The sequence below is a fragment of the Microcaecilia unicolor genome, chromosome 1 (genome assembly GCF_901765095.1).
Source record: "Microcaecilia unicolor chromosome 1, aMicUni1.1, whole genome shotgun sequence".
Lineage (NCBI taxonomy): Eukaryota > Metazoa > Chordata > Amphibia > Gymnophiona > Siphonopidae > Microcaecilia > Microcaecilia unicolor.
In genome coordinates, this window is record NC_044031.1 from 534259968 (window position 1) to 534279856 (window position 19889).

Consider the following 19889-nt stretch of genomic DNA (forward strand, 5'->3'; position numbering starts at 1 on the left):
CAGCTCTCCTTTTTATTTATTTATTTTAATAGGATTTATTTACCGCCTTTTTTGAAGGAATTCACTCCTTATAACTTTTTATATCCTCCTACCCTCAAACCCTGTCTTCCCATTTCCAATCTATGAATAAAATAATCCTTATACCTGGGACAATTTAAAACAATAAAAAAAAAAAAGATTTGTGTGTTTGACATCAGCATCAATTGCATAAGTTTTGAAATATTTGGACCCATAATTGTCACTTCTCTTAGTGTATCCAGATTTTGGCAGGAATAAAGGGATCTTTTTTATGGCTTAGATAAATTCACTGCTTTTGATCTTTTCTGACCTAAAAGTTATCTTGTTACAGTTATCCACTCATTGATAACCAATCTACTGGATTACTGCAACTTTTTATATTAGCACTTTCCAGATAATTAGCTAAAGAGAATTCAGCTTATACAGAATACTGTGGCCAGGCTGATGATAGGCAAGAGCAGGAAGGAGTACATACATACATTAATTTATTTATTGGGATTTTTTTTATCTGCCGTTATGAACAGATTCACCCACAACACCCGTACAAACTCTTGTTGCAACATTGAGTTTAAAATTCTCAGTTTGATTTATAAGTGTCTGAACCTCAGTGAACCAATATGTTGGCAGACCTGCTGAAGAGATAAGGAAACCCGTGGGACTGGATGTCATGAACCAATGGACTCAATCCCACGGTTTGCAAAAATTATGGAGGGCTACGTTGTTAAATTGCTTGAAAAATATATCTTTGATCAAAGTATTCTACACCCATCACGGTCTGGATTTCGTAAATACTACAGCACAGAGACTATGATTGGGGCTTTGGTGGCTCTTGGGGAAAGCCTTATTGGCTCAAGGCCGTAATGCATATATTATTCAGTTTGATCTATCTTGTGTATTTGATCTTGTAGATCATAATATTAACCAGGTTGAGGGGCCCTTTTACAAAGGCTTGCAAGGGCCTATGCGCATCCTGCACATGCCAAATCAGCATTAGTGCCTGGCTACTGCATGCCCTGGGCAGTAATTCTGAATTTGGCACGCACTGAAAACATGCAGTAGAAAATATTTTCTATTTTCTACTGCGTGGCGCTTATCTAGCGGTATACGGCGGGTGCATGCTTCATGCCTACCGGCCAGGTAGCACATCACACCTTACTGCTAATTCAATGGGTGGCGGTAAGGTCGCAGGCCAAAAATGGACACACCCTGGTTTTTGTTTTGCCACACATCCATTTTTGGGCCCCTTAAAAAAAAAGCCCTTTTTCCAGGATGCAGCAAAAACAGGCCGGGTAAGCACACAAAAGACGTGCTCATATTGCTGCAGGCCACTTTTATCATTCAGAGAAGTTACAAGCTGTGATTCAGGTGACAGAAATTGGTCTTCGTGATGGTTTTCTCACCATGGAGGAATTTGCTTTTTTTCTTAATAAGAAATACCCCAAAACACCATTAGTATATGTTCTACCTAAGACAAATAAGACTTTGTGTAACTTGCCAGGTAGACCAATTTTTCCTGGTAAAGACTCGCTACATGAACCATTATCCATTTTTTATGATCTGTTTTTGCATCTTCTGGTTGAAAAAGCCTTTTCATACGTGTATGATCCTGTTGCAGGAATTGATGCATGAATTACCCCTATTGTTAGCAGAATCTGTGGTACTTCAGGAGTCAAACAGCACACACCAGAGTGAGGGAGAAATCTTCTTTATTTGCCAGCAAACAAAGTAGGACATCAGCATTAAGTCTCTTCTTCTCTTTCTCAGCTCTCTGGAAGTTATGGCTTCTGTCTCAGCTTCTTCTCTTCTGCTGTCTCTCCCTCTTCTGTCTGTTCCTTCTGATGTAAGCTGCTTCTGCTCTTACTTATATACAGTCCTAAGTCCCTCCTAGCCCCCCTTACTCTCCAGATGGTAAAGAATAGATTAATTACCTTGTCTGAAACAATCATCTCTGTACATTACTTTAAAAATATCAGTTACATAGGTTCCAGACATTCTAAACTGACCTATGACCTGGGGCCTCTCAGACCAGACATTTTGGCTCCCCTCTCTTGGCATTTTATTATGATTAACTTAGGTTCATTGAGGGGCGAAGGGGCCAATCTGACATTTATTATTCTCATATTCCTAGTCTGGTTCATACTAACTGTTAACTAAACTCTGGCATTCATTAAGGGGTGAAGGGCCAGTCTTACTTAATGGCATACAGCTATAGTTTGTTATTACTTTCAGGACCATTCCTACATTTACCTATAATTAATCAAGACTTTTCCTGACCTTTTTCACCCACCAGCTCCATACATTAAACCAGCCAGGACTGCAGAAAATTCAAACCATATGCTGACCTTTTCACTGCAGCCCTACTCAGAACGTAAGGCAAAGAGTTGAACAAACATTAGATTTAAAAAGGTATTCTACATATTAACTACACAGACTAAACATATTCTAAATAAGCATCCTTATAAGACATATTCTAAAATACACAGAATCAGTATTCCTTATAACAAAATCTACATATCAAGAACTTCTAAAATTATTTAACCAGCTTTAAACTACTTTTAAACTACAGCATGTCTGGCTCATGCTTTGTTCATTCATAATAGTATACAGATGTGCTAGCTAGCATTAGCAATCCATCAATCACAAAGGACAGAGTCTCATTTCTCACTGACCTTTCCTAACCTCTTAGTCCGGCAAACGTTAAACATTTGAGAATCTAAACCAGATGACATTTCTTCACCACTTGCAGGACTTAAAAGTTGAAATAGAATTTAAACACCAAGTTTTTAATATCATTTCTTTTGTCCACTGCCTCATTCCCCCCTTTGAGACTAAAATCAGCTTATGCAGAGATAAGTCTCACAACTCAAACTCTGGAGATTATAGTGATCCTAACTAGGAATAGACTTGTGAACCACCATTACCCTACTTGTTAAGGTCCGACGGTATACTGCCGAAGCACATGAGGCCAAGAAACAAAACAACAACCCTGCTAAAACTAAGACTATTAGGGAAATAAACAAAGGACGTATCCATGAGGTCAATGACCACCACCAGGAGGTAAGGTCTAATCCTCCTCGGTAATCCTCCACATTAAGGCTGGCCAACTGTAGGACTTTATCCATAGCATGCCTAACTACATGCGTCCTATTTATGACAATAGTACAGCACTCTGAAGAATTTAGCACTGTGCAGAGGCCACCCTGGGCTGCAAAGAGATAGTCAAGACCCATACGGTTATACCGAGAAACTATACTTAATTCATTAATTTGATCCTGCAATGCATTTACTACCACGTTCAGCTCATGAACTAAAACATGGAGTAGGGACTGAAGTCTCCGGGTAGCCATGCCTAGTTCAGTAATACCCGCTACCGGGCCCCCAATTGGAATCCAGGCCATGGCAGAAAGGGCTACAAGTCTCTTTTTAGTCAGAGGATATGTAGAATTAATATACTGGAGGGCTAATTCAATCGCCTCATCCTCTGTGGCAACGGAGGAAGGTAAGGACAAAGCCTCTCGCTTAGAGCGGTGCGGGGATGGTGGCCTGAGGAGAGGAATAACTTTAGGAAAATAATTCAAGGTTACCAATACACAAAAATCATATGTGGGGGGAAGAATCATGTGGAGGACATTATCACAGAGCCAGTAATGACCAAGGAGAGGGCGAGGAAAGTTCCCAATAAATGTTGGCACAGGATGGACACTAGGATGCCCATAATGCGAGCTCCTATCCCAGGGGGAACTAAGAAGAAATGGAGACTTTGTACACCATAGGTGCCAATCCCCAATTGTGACAGACTGCTCATATGTTGCAACCCTTTCATACCCCGGGGACTTATGAAAGTAGAAAATAGGCCGGGACACTATAGTCTTCTCAGTAGTAAGGTTAGGAGCCAGATAATCACCTTGGTCATAATCTGCAGGTACGGTAGTAGGGCACATAGGAGTACCTGGAGAGACTACCCACACAGATTCCCCTTTTTCTGGGAGAACATTAGTATAGTTACAGGGAATGGGAAGAACAGTTGAGATGCTTCTTGTTAAACAAAACACTCCAGAAGCTGGATAGGGAGACGTAAAGACTGGCCTTAGAGAAGATTCAGAGGGGGAAGTAGCATTATAAAAGGACCACCAAGTATAATCCTGGCTCCAAGGGCCTGAACTCGAAAAGTAGGGAGGTATAAGATCTGGGAGCTGCACAGGGACAGGAACAGCTGGGACATCTGTAGTATAAGGAGAAAATCGGGAACACACAATACAAGGGGAAGTAATCTTTGCCTGGCTAATTAGTTCCTGGACAGAGTGTAACCAAAGGTTGGAGCGAGTTGGGGTACTAGGAAAAAGGAGGCAAGGAGTAGAAAACAACAAAAGCATCCAAACTACTAACATTTTCTTTCTTCCTAATCTAAAACAAATACAGCTAACTAATTAAGCAATAATATTCCAACTGTCTGTGCTAATCACAAATTACTCTAATATAATGTTCTCAGTCTTTGAGTTCTTATACCAGTTGGGATAGACCCTCAACTGACAAGGAGCAAGCTCTCAAATTCCAAGAAAGCCAGAATCTGGACAAGAAAGAGTCTCAGTGTGAAGCCGAAGTTCAGCAGCTCCTGCAGTATGCAGTTGACCCTTCTTTTCAGCTAGTAGATTCTTTGGTTCGGGTCAAGCGCAACTTCAATGGCTCCGCTGGATCACTTTCTGCTCTCCACTGTTTAGGCTCCGTCTGATCCGTGCTGGGCTCAGTCTGGTCAGCAGACTTAATTCGAGACCAATGGACCCATGGAGTTATCCCTGCGACCTTCACAGCTGTAGGGGTAGAAAGCAAAACAGTAAAAGGTCCTTTCCATCGGGGCCCCAAAGGCTGGAGCCTCCAGTCTTTCACCCAAACTCTATCCCCTGGCAGGAAGGAATGTACCTGAGCCTGGAAGGGGACAGGGTTTATTTCTCTCACATAAGACTGAAGCTCAGAAATTATCCTGCCCAAGAGGGCTACCTGCTCCTGCACCTGGGCAGACCCTAAAATCCCTATGTCTCCCTTAATTCCCTGCAAAATGGCTGGGGGCTTCCCATACACAATTTCAAAGGGAGAGAGGGCTGTTCCTTTAGTCGGGGTGCATCGGAGGCGGAAGAGGGCTAGTGGCAGTGCCTGTGGCCATTTCAGTTGGGTTTCCTGACAAATCTTTGCTAGGCTATTTTTCAAGGTTCTATTTGCTCGCTCAACCTGCCCTGAACTCTGGGGACGATAGGCACAATGCAATTTCCAGGTAATGCGCAATGCGCGGGACAGGGCCTGAAGTGTGGCTTCAACAAAGGCGGGACCATTATCTGAACCTATGGCAAGGGGCAGTCCATACCTGGGGATGACATCCCTAAGGAGGGCTCGAGCTACTTCTGTGGCTTTCTCAGTGACTGTAGGATATGCTTCCACCCACCCAGAAAAGGTACAGACCATAACCAAGAGGTATCGGAGCCTACCGCTCCTGGGCATTTCTGTGAAATCTATAACTAGAGACTCAAAGGGTGTTAGTCCTCTAGACTGAACTCCTGGTGGAATACGGGGTCCCTGACGAGCATTATTCTGGGCACAGAGAGTACATCGGGCAGAGGCAGTGGCAACCAGACTATCCAATCCTTCCAAGACCACTACTCGACTGAGTAGGCGGGCTAGTGCTGTTTTCCCTAAGTGTGACAGGTCATGAGCTTGAGACACTACAGGCCAAGCTAGGTGGCGTGGCACCAGAACTCTGGTATCAGGGAGATGTAACCAGCCATCAGGTCTCCTTACTGCACCTTCCTCTTGAGCCCATTTCTCTTCCGTTTGGGTGTACATAGGCTTCCATTCTTGCAGTCGAATTTGAAACAGGGGAGTCACAGTACTTGCTGAGGGTCCTCGAGCAGCTTCCTTGGCCACCCGATCAGCATGGCGGTTCCCTCGGGCCACTGGAGTATCTATTCTTTGATGTCCCCTGCAGTGAATGACAGCTACCTTCTTAGGTGCCCAAACAGCCTCTAGCAGCTGAAGTATTTCAGGTCCATACTTAACAGGTTGGCCTGCAGCATTTATGAGTCCCTTTTCCTTATACAAAGCTCCATGAGCATGTAGAGTTGTGAAGGCATACTTGGAATCAGTATAAATGTTGGTCACCAGTCCTGCTGCTAGCTCCAGAGCTCGTATGAGGGCCACAAGTTCTGCTTTCTGGGCTGAAGTTCCTTGGGGCAGGGCTCTTACTTCTATCACCTTGTCCTCTGTCACCACAGCATAGCCTGCCAATCGCTTGGCGTTCTCCACATAACTGCTTCCATCTGTGAAATAAATTACATCTGGGTCCCTCCACGGAACATCTTTAAGATCTGGTCGACTGGAGTACACTTCATCCATGGTTTGGATACAGTCATGATCCGGTGGTCCCTCAGATGCTGGCAAAAGAGTGGCGGGATTGAATGTAGCCACTGTTTCCAGGTGTATCCGTGGATTCTCACACAAACTAGCTTGGTACTTAACCATGCGGTTATTTGTAAACCAATGATTGCCCTTATACTCCATGAGGGTGAGAACTGCGTGGGGGACTTTAACAACCAGTTCTTGCCCCAAGGTCAACTTATCTGCTTCCTGGACCAGTAAGGCTGTTGCTGCAATGGCCCTCATGCAGGCTGGCCATCCTTTAGCCACTCCATCCAGCTGTTTAGACAGGTATGCAACAGGCCTCTGCCAGGATCCCATCATCTGGGTCAGCACACCCAGAGCAACCCCCTGTCGCTCATGGACATACAATGAAAAAGGTTTCTCCACATCAGGAAGGCCTAACGCAGGGGCTTGGAGTAGGGCTTTCTTTATAGCAATGAAGGATTGTTGAGCAGTAGGTCCCCATTCAAATGGTTCCTTTTCACCCCCCTTTGTGGCCTGGTAAAGGGGTTTCGCCATCAATGCAAAATTTGGAATCCAAATTCTGCAGAATCCGGCTGCTCCCAGAAATTCCCTAACTTCCCTTCTGGACTTGGGTTGGGGAATTGCAGCAACTGCTTGCTTCCTACTGACATCCAGTCTCCGACTTCCCTGGGAAATGCAGAAGCCCAGATACTTCACTTCTGACTGACAAAGTTGGGCCTTTGAGCGTGAGACCTTATAACCTGCATCCAAGAGTAGCTCCAGCAATTCTCTGGTAGCCTCAAAACACTCTTCCTGGGTCACTGCTGCAATCAGGAGGTCATCTACATACTGGAGTAAAACTCGCCTGGAAGGCTCAGATTTAAAAGTCTTAAGGTCTTGTCCTAGGGCTGTCCCAAAAATGGTGGGGGAGTTCTTGAACCCCTGTGGCAGGCGGGTCCACGTATACTGAAGCTTCCTTCCTGTTACTGGGTTTTCCCATTGAAAGGCAAAGAGCAGTTGACTGGCGGGGGCCACCCGAATACAAAAGAAGGCATCTTTTAAGTCTAGTGTCGTGAAATGGGTAGCTCCAGAAGGTATCAATCCTAGCAGGACATATGGATTAGGCACTACAGGGTGTAATGAGATAGTGGATTTATTGACCACTCGTAAGTCTTGGACTGGCCGGTAGTCCTCAGTCCCTGGCTTCTGAACTGGCAACAGTGGCGTATTCCATGGAGACTGGCAAGGACGAATAATTCCATGGGATAACAAACGATTCAGGTGTGCTTGAATCCCTTCTAGAGCCTTTCGGGGAATTGGGTATTGGCGAAGATGGATTGGCCGGGCACTTGGAAGTAAATCTACATGGACAGGAGGAATATTTCGGGCCAACCCTGGGGGATTATCTTCTGCCCATACCCCACTGACCTGAAAGCTGTCTGCCAGGGGTAGGTCAACTTGACTCTGCGACTGATGCAGCCGCCATTCTTCTTCAAGGGGGCAGCAGAAACTCAATATACCCTTAGGGCTGGATGTCGGGGGCCGAAAGGAGACTGAAGTCTGGCCATCAGAGTCAAAGGAAATTTGGGCCCTAAGCTTGGACAGCAGGTCTCGACCTAACAAAGGGATTGGACAGTCTGGCATATACAGGAATTCATGAGTGACTGTGTGTGAGCCTAATTGGCATCTACGGGTCGTCAGAAAGGGCCTCCGGTTCTGCACCCCCGTGGCTCCCACCACTCGGACAGTTTTTCCAGACACAGGCGCTAATCGCTCCGTCACAACAGAATGTTCAGCTCCTGTATCAATCATGAATGGAATTGAGCGGCTCCCTATAGTTAACTTGACCATAGGTTCCTGGGAGCCCAGTTTGTAGGAACCCGGTCTGTCCTATTCGTCCCATTCTGCCATCTCGGCTATCCCGATGATGTCAGATTCAGGAGGCTCATATCTTCCCTCTCGAACTCGGCCTCGGCTTCCTCGATCTCCTGGTCCCCTTCTCAGTCCCTGGCGCCTCTGGAGGCATTCATCTTTCCAGTGCCCTCTTTCCTTGCAATAGGCACACTGGTCCCTCTCCAATCTTGGTCTGGGATTCTCCCCCCTTGGCCGGGATTGATTGAAGGAATCTCGGGGCCTGGCTGGCGGTCCGGGGTCCCACTTTGGCTTCCCATTAGCTAGAGGTCGACCTCGGTTAAGGGTGGAATTAGTAATGGCTGCCGCTAAAAGGTCGGCCTTCTTCTGCATCTTCCGGTCAGCCTCTCGGCGCACCTCCTGATCCCTATTAATGAAAACCTTGGTTGCGATCTCAATTAGCTGGGTGGTATTCATCCCTGCGAATCCCTCCTGACGCTGTAACTTCTTCCGGATATCTGGCATACTCTGGGCCACCAATGCACTATTCACCATTCTCTGGTTTTCTAGTGCTTCAGGGTCAAATGGGGTGTATGTTCTGTAGGCTTCAATTAGTCGCTCTAAAAAGGCCCCAGGGGATTCAGTTGCCCCTTGGAGAATTTCAGAAACCTTTGCCAGATTAATGGGCCTCTTTATGCCTTTCCTCATACCTTCCAGCAAGTCCCGGCAATAGCCAGACAACAGTTCATAGTGCTGCTCATTATTTGGATCCCAAGCTGGAACTGCACGAGGGAACCGAGCTCTAACCCATTCCTCTAGGTCCGGTGTCCTCTCGGGGGCACGCGCTCGCGTGATGGCCTCAGCATTTTGCAAAATCTTCCGCCTCTCCTCAGTTGTGAAGAGGGTCAGGAGAAGTTGTTGACAATCAGTCCAGGTTGGGTTATGGGTGGCCATAATGCTAGCCACTAGGTCCACCACTGCCTGAGGCTTTTCAGTATAAGAGGGGTAATGCGTCTTCCAATTCAGGAGATCGGTGGTTGTGAAGGGTACATACTGGTAGGCCTGTGCCTGCATAACCTGACCCTCATTATTAGGATCCGGTCGAGTGGTGGTTACCTGACGCAAGGGCAGAACTCTCGAGGAGGTGGGAATGGAACCTGAAGTAGAGCTAGGAGCTACCCTCCTATCATGCTCAAAGGTAATTGCAACAGGTCTAACCCATTCAGTGGAGGTGTGTTGAACCCCTGAGGGATGGGAAGGGGTACTCATAGACTGAGAGGTGGTCACAGGTGATTCAGTCCATTGAAAGGGATGCCGGGCCCCTAATGAGTGGGTAGGGTACTAGAGGGAAAGGCTGGGCTGTCGGGAGTTGAGGAGTCAGGGGGTGCAGCCCAAAGCGGGTCTTGGGAGGTTAACAGGGGAGAATGTGGCAAAGGAGGGTAGAGGCCGGATGAAAGGTCCACCCTAGGATGTGACGGGGTTTGCACAGAAGGGGAGCTATCCGGAGAAGCCTGTGCTGGAGAAGCTTGGGCTGGGCGGCGTGGATCTCTGGGGGTGGCACGGAACCCCAACAATGGGCCATAAGGTGGTGGCTCAAGATCTGAGGGGTCATCCGAGAGTATAGGTTTCTCGGACAGGGTAGGGGCGGAAGCCACCGATTGGGTGGTAGGCTTCCTAGGGCTCTTTCCCTCTTCCAATTTAGATTTTCTAATCTTTCTTTGAACACGGCCTAACATGAATTTTACTGGGGATCCCATATAAGTTTTCAACCAAGAGGGAGGGTCAGTCACAAGGCTGTCCCAGGAATCTATATAGGGGAGTTGTTCAGAATATTCTGGTTCTCCTACAATTATACTGTAGACCTTCCGGATTACTTCAATATCTAAGCTGCCACTAGGGGGCCACCCCACTCCCATAGATGGCCACTCAACTTCACACAAGGTTCTTAGAGTACTTGAGCTTAAAGTCTGTCCATAATCATTAATTAAAAATCCTTTTTTGAAATTCTTAAGCATACAATCTAGGGGAGTATCAATTTGTCTAGACGATTTCCCTCCCATAATGCTTACAGTTACAACACACAAAGAGGGAGGGAATTTTTGAGAGTGCAGTAAGGGGTCCACACTCTCGAGACACTAGGTAACACAAACAACAATCGCTTCCTTCTGTCGCTGGCCAATTGAACTTGCGTTAATTGGAAACGCAGCTATAAGAAGTCCGCACTCAGTTAATCATTCAAGCAAGCATCACACATTCCATACAGAAAATCCCACCCAACAATTTCAAATTTCTCAGATACAGATAAGCTCAAGCGGTTTCGCTTCTAATCTCCACTAGACTAAAAGCTACTAAGGCCTTCGCTGAGAGTTGATCAGACTCCCCTTCCCTCAATTTGTGAGGGGCTGGTTTACAATTTCCTAGCTAGGATTACAATACAGAATACAGAATACATACCCGGCGAATGTTTCTCAGTCAGTTGGGTGCCAGAAATTTCTGCAGGGTCCGAAATCCCACCTCTGCCACCAAGAATTGTTGCAGGAATTGATGCATGAATTACCCCTATTGTTAGCAGAATCTGTGGTACTTCAGGAGTCAAACAGCACACACCAGAGTGAGGGAGAAATCTTCTTTATTTGCCAGCAAACAAAGTAGGACATCAGCATTAAGTCTCTTCTTCTCTTTCTCAGCTCTCTGGAAGTTATGGCTTCTGTCTCAGCTTCTTCTCTTCTGCTGTCTCTCCCTCTTCTGTCTGTTCCTTCTGACGTAAGCTGCTTCTGCTCTTATTTATATACAGTCCTAAGTCCCTCCTAGCCCCCCTTACTCTCCAGATGGTAAAGAATAGATTAATTACCTTGTCTGAAACAATCATCTCTGTACATTACTTTAAAAATATCAGTTACATAGGTTCCAGACATTCTAAACTGACCTATGACCTGGGGCCTCTCAGACCAGACATTTTGGCTCCCCTCTCTTGGCATTTTATTATGATTAACTTAGGTTCATTGAGGGGCGAAGGGGCCAATCTGACATTTATTATTCTCATATTCCTAGTCTGGTTCATACTAACTGTCAACTAAACTCTGGCATTCATTAAGGGGTCAAGGGCCAGTCTTACTTAATGGCATACAGCTATAGTTTGTTATTACTTTCAGGACCATTCCTACATTTACCTATAATTAATCAAGACTTTTCCTGACCTTTTTCACCCACCAGCTCCATACATTAAACCAGCCAGGACTGCAGAAAATTCAAACCATATGCTGACCTTTTCACTGCAGCCCTACTCAGAACGTAAGGCAAAGAGTTGAACAAACATTAGATTTAAAAAGGTATTCTACATATTAACTACACAGACTAAACATATTCTAAATAAGCATCCTTATAAGACATATTCTAAAATACACAGAATCAGTATTCCTTATAACAAAATCTACATATCAAGAACTTCTAAAATTATTTAACCAGCTTTACACTACTTTTAAACTACAGCATGTCTGGCTCATGCTTTGTTCATTCATAATAGTATACAGATGTGCTAGCTAGCATTAGCAATCCATCAATCACAAAGGACAGAGTCTCATTTCTCACTGACCTTTCCTAACCTCTTAGTCCGGCAAACGTTAAACATTTGAGAATCTAAACCAGATGACATTCCTTCACCACTTGCAGGACTTAAAAGTTGAAATAGAATTTAAACACCAAGTTTTTAATATCATTTCTTTTGTCCACTGCCTCAATCCCACCCATTTTTTTGAATCTTTTAGAACATAAGAACAGAATAGCCATACTGGATCAGACCAACGGTCCATCTAGCCCAGTATCCTGCTTCCAACAGTGGCCAATCCAGGTCAAAAATACCTGGCAGAAACCCAATTAGTAGCAACTTTCCATAATACCAATCCCAGGGCAAGCAGTGGCTTCCCACATGTCCAGCTCAATAACAGACTATGGACTTTTCTTCCAGGAATTTGTCCAAACCTTTTTTTAAACCCAGACACGCTAACCACTTTTACCACATCCTCCGGCAGCGAGTTCCAGAGCTTAACTATTCTTTGAATGAAAAAATATTGCCTCCTATTTGCTTTAAAAGTATTTCCATGTAATTTCACTGACAGGCTTATTTTTGAAAGAGAAGGGCGCCCATCTTTCGACACAAATCGGGAGATGGGCGTCCTTCTCACAGGGTTGCCCAAATCGGCATAATCGAAAGCCGATTTTGGGCGCCTTCAACTGCTTTCCGTCGCGGGGACAACCAAAGTTCACGGGGGCTTAACTATTCTTTGAGTGAAAAAATATTGCCTCCTATTTGCTTTAAAAGTATTTCCATGTAATTTCACTGACAGGCTTATTTTCGAAAGAGAAGGGTGCCCATCTTTTGATACAAATCTGGAGATGGGCGTCCTTCTCACAGGGTCACCCAAATCGGCATATTCAGTCTATAAAGAAAACTTAAATTGAGGAAGTAGCACATACACTACATTGCTTGTCTGAGGCTTCAGTGGAAAAATGTGAAAGTTTTGGAAACTCCCCAGGTTTTTTGATCTGGTTCCTCTTTAACTTGTCACTTGAGAAACTCAAACGGATGTATTAGCAAACTCTGACATATCAGGCTTTCTGTGGCTAGTTAATCATCTATTTTATGTTAATATGCAAGTGAAATTCTAAGAATATCATGTGAAGTAAAGGTTCCATTTTTTTAGAAATGTTTTTAAATTTTTTTTGTTGTTTTGGAGCCTATTTAGTAAACCAAGATAAAGTTAACTTTTCCCCTTAGAGCATTGGAAGACTAACACATTTGTTGATGCTATAATCAGCCACATGCCCCCAGATGTGTAAAGGAGCAGTAAGCCTCTGTGCGTTGGCTGCACAATAACGTTTCATTTAGACTAGCTAAAACCAGGCTAAATGAAACATTACAAGTCCGGTTTGCTTTGAGCATCGGGCCCTCAGTGCATCCACAGCAATCAGATGCAGGCAGGGCTTAGGGCCCTGTTTACTAAGCCGCGTTATAGGCACGTTAACCACGTACATGCTATGTGTATGCGCCTACAATATCCTGATAGATGCCTACACGGTTAGCGCACGTGCTAATTGTAGGTGCGTTAAAAACGCTAACGCGCTTTAATAAACGGGGCCCTTAATTTGTAGACAAAAAAGAAATGGAATCTGAGGCGCCAAGATCGGAAGTGAGCTTACTCCTCCACCCACAATACTTCATTTATGGATGAAAAGGAAGCTGGTATGTATTTATACTTGGAAAATGCATACATTTAATTTTAAAAATGTTATTAAAGAACATCACCCCCAGTAGATTGTAAGCTCTTTGAGCAGGGACTGTCTTTCTTCTATGTTTGTGCAGCGCTGCGCACACTTTGTAGCGCTATAAAAATGCTAAATAGTAGTAGTAGTAGTATTGCAAATTTGCAACATTATCAACATCTTGGGCTGATTAGTGTTTTTCTCAACATTTACACATAGTGCTCTCCTTGTTAATTGGCAGCTGGGTGGCATGAAGGAGCATGGGAGCCAACTCTTCAAAATTATTGGGGGTGCTAAGCCCAGTGGAAATAACCCCTCCCTGGACATATACAAGGAATTTTCTCAATATCTGGGGTGCTGAAGCACCCACAGAGCCGGCTCCTATGTGAAGGAGTACTACTGCCCTGCAATGGTAAAAGAAAGCAAGTGCATCAGTAAAAATAGACGCTTCCTTTTGCCATTGCAGGGCAGAGGAATGCTTACATTTCCAAAGTCCTTTGGTGTAATCTTGTGTAATTCAAAAATTCTGTATACTACTACAAATCACGTGGAAGGCAGAGCTTTTCATGCCACCATACTGTGGGTGTCGAGGATCACGCGGTGAACACTACAGGAACTAGAAGTTGAAGAGGGGGAGGGAGGAATAGGAACTTTCCCCGAGATTTTTCGTTTCACTTTCTGTTAATCTGTACGGCGGTAGGATAGGACCTGAAAAAATCCTGGTGTACGTCTATTTTTGCTACTACCACCACCATTCAGGAAGGAGAGTGGGCACAAGCTGGTAGAATAGTTGTATGAAGGTATACCAACAGTCCCCCGTCAGCTGAAACCATGGATCACTCTGAGGACAGTAGTGGGGGCGGCGGCGGCGCTTCCACTTGCAGCTCCTCGTCCCCCTGTCCTTGCAGTTGCGGCCAGAGGCCGAGCTTGTGCACCAGCGGCATCTGCTGCGCCCTCCCCACCATCCCCTACAAGACACTCAGCAAGCTCAGCTTCCTCAGCAGCGGGGCCTACGGCACGGTCTTCATCGCTTGCCATACTGACTGGAGGGTTCCGGTGGCCGTCAAGAACCTGGAGTGCCAGCGGCCGCTGGTGGAGAGGTGAGTCCGCTTCCCGGCTCCTTCTGCTCAAAGGAACAGTCTGCCTGCCCTTCGGTTTCTTAAAGCTGCTGGTTATCAATAGAAATCAAACAAAATAAAACGTGGAAAAGAAAATAAGATGATACCTTTTTTATTGGACATAACTTAATACATTTCTTGAAAGCTAATCAAGAAATGTATTAAGTTATGTCCAATAAAAGAGGTATCATCTTATTTTCTTTTCCATGTTTTATTTTGTTTGATTTCTATTGATAACCTTAAGAGTGGACTAACACGGCTACCACACTCCTCTACTTAAAGCTGCTGTAAATCACATGCAGTTTGGTTTCTAGCAGGGGAAGTGTAAAAGCAGGTGTTTGCTTGCTTCCCTGCCAGTGGCATCCCTACAGTAGTCACCAAGCCCCAACTGCTTGCATGGTATTTATGCCATTGATCCTTGACCCTCACCCCCCAACACACACAGATGCTCCCCTATGGCACACTATAGGATACCCAAAACTTTATAACCCCTCCCATCACAACCACGTCCCCCCAAAACCACACAGATGCCTCCCTATGGCACACTATAGGATACCAGGGTTGCCAGGTGGAAAATTTTTTTCCAGCCTAAAGGAGCCCAAAATCCAGCCCAAAACCCGCCCAAACTCAAACCCCGCCCCTGACACCCCCGCCCCCGCGTCATCACCCCCGCCCCCGCGTCATCACCCCCGCCCCCGCCGTCAACCCCGCCCCCGCCGTCATCGGCCCCGCTTCCCCCGTCATCGGCCCCGCCTCCCCCGTCATCGGCCCCGCCTCCCCCGTCACTAACCCCGCCTCCCACATCACTAACCCCGCCTCCCAACGTCACTAACCCCGCCTCCCACGTCACTAACCCCGCCCACCGCGGCCGAAAAGCCGGCCAAAAAACCGCCCAAAAAACCGCAACCCGCCGCGGGCAAAAATTTCCCGCGGCGGGTCGCGGAAAACCGCCCAATTGGGCGGTAAAACCGCCCACCTGGCAACACTGTAGGATACCCATAATAACCCCGCTTCCCCGTCATCGGCCCCGCCTCCCCCGTCATCGGCCCCGCCTCCCCCGTCATCGGCCCGCCTCCCCCGTCATCGGCCCCGCCTCCCCGTCACTAACCCCGCCTCCCCCGTCACTAACCCCGCCTCCCACATCACTAACCCCGCCTCCCAACGTCACTAACCCCGCCTCCCACGTAACTAACCCCGCCCACCGCGGCCGAAAAGCCGGCCAAAAAACCGCCCAAAAAACCGCAACCCGCCGCGGGCAAAAATTTCCCGCGGCGGGTCGCGGAAAACCGCCCAATTGGGCGGTAAAACCGCCCACCTGGCAACACTGTAGGATACCCATAATAACCCCTCCCACCACAACCACGTCCCTCCCCCAACACACACAGATGCCCCCCTATGGCACATGATAGGATACCCATAATAACCCCTCCCACCACAACCACGTCCCTCCCCCAACACACACAGATGCCCCCTATGGCACACTATAGGATACCCAATGCTTAATAACCCCTCCCACCACAACCATGCCCCCCCCAACACACACAGATGCCCCCCTATGCACACTATAGGATACCCAATGCTTAATAACCCTTCCCACCACAACCATGCCCCCCCCCAACACACACAGATGCCCCCCTATGGCACACTATAGGATACCCAATGCTTAATGACCCCTCCCACCACAACCACGTGGTACTTATCTAGTGGTGCTATTGCACCTGCAAGTGCTATCTAAGAGTAAGGTGAGTTTGAGTGGGTGGGGAGGGGCATAAAGGTTCCACTCTATTGCCTTGCACTTTTCACTCCCCTGTGTTCTCTGCTATGTGAGCCGTCCTTTTCATCCTCTCTCTCCTGTCACCACTCTAAACATTCCGCCTGTTCTTATTCCCTATTCTCTCCCTTGTGACCCTCCTTACCCTCACCCAGCAGCAGAGCCTGGGTTTGCCACTACCTATGCCACTCAGTTACACTAGCAACATGTCATCTTTGGCTGGCAGAGCCTTACCTCACTGGTATCCTAGCTGCTTACCAATTCTGGGAATTTGATGCACTTTTTGGATTGCAGGACCCGGGCTTCCCGCCTGCCATACTGCTGGAACCAGAGAGTGCAAGGGGACAGAATGAACCTTCATGACCCCTCCCCAGCCACTCACATACACCACCAGCCACTCACACTCACTGAGACCAGAGCATATCACACTGTGGCACTGTTGCCACTGGCTATAAAGGCATGCAGTGCTGTATTACACATTTTGGTGATGACAGGCACAAATATGAAATACTAAACAGGAAAAAAAAGTCAATATTTGCATAAAGTACAGTAGTGGTAGAAATTCATTTTTGTTATTACTTTTTATTCCATTTAAATTATTGGAGTGTAGCATTTAGGCATAATAAATTCAAGCATGTCGTACAATACTATCACATCAGTAGTAGTTTTCTGAAAGAAAAAACAAAAGGGAGGGATTTGGTACTAAGGTGGGGGCCACCAAGGGATCAACCTTCCATTCTAGCAAGCTGAGTCCCAAAACCTACCACCAGCCAGTTAGTGCAGGAATAGCGCACATTCTCAGAGGGCTTTAGCGTAGAAACAAAGTGCGCAGCAGAGATGGCCGCAAATTACATTTAAATGTAATGATGTTTGCTATGCCTTTCCAGTGCTCAGAGAACAGTGCACAAAGCCTGCTTTCACATCTGGCAAAATAAAGCCAGCTCGGAGCTGGCAGTGGAAGGTTTGAAGCCAGTATTTCTTTTGATATCCAGTTTAAAATCTGAAAGTGAAAGCACACATTGGCACCTCTTTTCTGTGCTTAAAAATAAGCCTTTCAAGTAAAATAAATAAATAAAAGCTTGAAAAGCTTATATTTAAAGGTGCAGAAGAGTGGCACCGATGTGTGCTTCACAGTCGGGTTTGCCTGGCGCATTCGCACAAGAGCTGCGCTTACTGCGAAACTCATTTGCACATGCACCAAGCATGTTCCTCTGCCTTGCTTTCGCTTTTACAGCGTGCATATAATTTGAATGTCATTCCCTTTGAGCATTGGAGGGCTAGTTTTGTGAGCTGTTCCGGCGGTATGGGATGTGCTGCTGAATCAGCCTGCAGCTGCAGTGGAATAAAGAAGGCTTCTTCAGAAAAGCTGAGTCAGATTTCTGACATGCTAGATCTAGTGAATTTGATGGGATGCAGCATAAAATCTGTAGTGTTATTGAAGGGTGTCCTTTCTCCGACCTCCTCCCTTCTCTTCTCCTTCCTTTTTTTTTTTGGCTTTTCATTCACTGACCCTGTGCCCAAATGAATTTTTTTTATTATTTCTATAGTGCCATGGGATGTATACAGCACTGTGGGGCCCTTTTACTAAAGCGGCATTAAGCTCAACTCAGATTTACCGCATTCCAATCTGGAACTACCGCCGGCCCAACGCGGGCACCAGCGATAGTTCCAGTGTGCAGCATTTCCAGTGCTAGCGGAAATATTTGAAAAACAGCCCATGAATCCTTACCGCCACCTCAGTGGGTGGCAGTAAGTGCTCTCCTCCTCCTCCTCCCCTGCATGTCTGACCTGCTGTTCAGTCTTACTGCATGGCCATTTCTTTTTTTTTTCAGCCTTTTTATCCACCAGCGGTAAAAAGAGCCTTAGCGCGTGGCAAAAGTGACTGCCGCCGCTAGCACAGGACCCTTTTTACCGCAGCTTAGTAAAAGAGCCCCTGTATTATGTATTTGAAGTATATTATGCCCCTGCCCCAAAGAACACTATTATACACAATCTAAGAGGCTGATGCAGAAATCCAGAGCTGTATACCAATGGCTCAGCACATGGCTTCAATTGCCTAATTAATGATAACATAAACAGCATACAAATTTCTGCTGGGTTAAGCGGTTTACATATATTCAGGTACCTATTTTGTACCAGGGACAATGGAGGGTTAAGTGACTTGCCCAGAGTCACAAGGTGCTGCAGTGGGAATTGAAATCAGTTCCCCAGGATCAAAGCCCACTGCACTAATCACTAGGCTACTCCTCCGCTTACTGCAAAAATGTCCCCATCCCTGACTATCTAAGAAGCAATTGGCTCATGCATAGCCAGGAAGGGTGACATTAACAAAAAAGACCCCATCTGCATGTTCCCCCCCCCCAACAACAACAAAACCCCTGGTAGTCTAGTGGCCCCCCTCTGTCCCTCCCATGACCCAACCAACCCCCTTGCCCTGACAATAAAAAAAAATCAAAAATCCCACTACTGGTAGTTTAGCAGCCCCCCTGACTGACCCAACTCCCCTCTCCCTTTGACATTACATAAAAAAAAAAATCACTAGTAGTCTAGTGTCCCCACCCCCAAAAGGCGTCTGATTTATGAAAAATCCCTCATGTCTAGTAGCACCCTCCATCCCACGACCCCCTTTCACCCCCTCCCCAAACTACCCCCCACATACCTTCCTGAGGCAGACTGACCACGCTTGGTGCAACCCAGAATTCACTACATAGGGTCATTCGCCACCATTTTCTAAGAAGATGGTCTGGAGGCAGGATCGAGTGGGCACTGCTCCTGTCTCTTGAAGATACATAGGAGGAGGGGTCTGTGAGGCCCAAGGGGGGAGGGGTGCCGCTAGACACCAGAAATATTTTTTAAGTCAAGGGAGGGGTTCATGTCTGGGGCTACTATAGAACCAGGGAATGTTTGTTAGTATTTCAGGAGGCAGGGCTGGTTGGTTCAGGGAGCCACTAGACTATGAAGGATGGTTTTTATTTTTAACTAGTAAAAAAGGCCCATTTCTGACACAAATGAAACGGGCGCTAGCAAGGTTTTCCTCGGAGTGTGTATGTTTGAGAGAGTGTATGTGAGAGTGACTGTGTGTGAGAGTGAATGTGCGAGTGTGTGTGTGAGAGAGAGTGAGTGAGTCTGGGTGCGAGTGTGTCTGTGAGAGAGAGTGTGTGTGTGTGAGAATGAGTGTGTGCAAGTGCGTATGTGAGACAGTGTGAGAGAGAGAGAGTGTGTTTCACACAGATACAGTGTGTGCGAGAGAGAGAGTGTGTGTGAGACACAGACTCTCTGTGAGACTGAGTGTATGAGACCAAGAGAGTGTGTGAGTGACTGTGTGACACATAGAGAGTGAATGTGATACAGTTTGAGACAGAGTGTGTGAGAGACAGTGTGAGAGAGTGAGAGACATTGACTCTGAGAGAGAGAGTGTGTGTGTGACAGAGATACCCCCCCTCTGGTGTTAGGCCCCTCCCTCCCTCCCTCGCTCTCTCTGGTGTCAGGCCCCCTCCCCCTCT

General features: G+C 46.4%; 1 protein-coding gene across 1 annotated transcript in view; it reads left to right on the forward strand.

Moving 5' to 3' along the window:
• Positions 1 to 14163: 14163 nt before the first annotated feature.
• RIPK2 (receptor interacting serine/threonine kinase 2) overlaps positions 14164 to 19889 on the forward strand; it is a 99656-nt gene continuing 93930 nt past the window's right edge. The window contains exon 1 of the mRNA XM_030216299.1: positions 14164 to 14597. Within this exon, the coding sequence (XP_030072159.1) occupies positions 14329 to 14597 (269 nt within the window). The 5' untranslated portion in view covers positions 14164 to 14328. The remainder of the gene's footprint in view (positions 14598 to 19889) is intronic.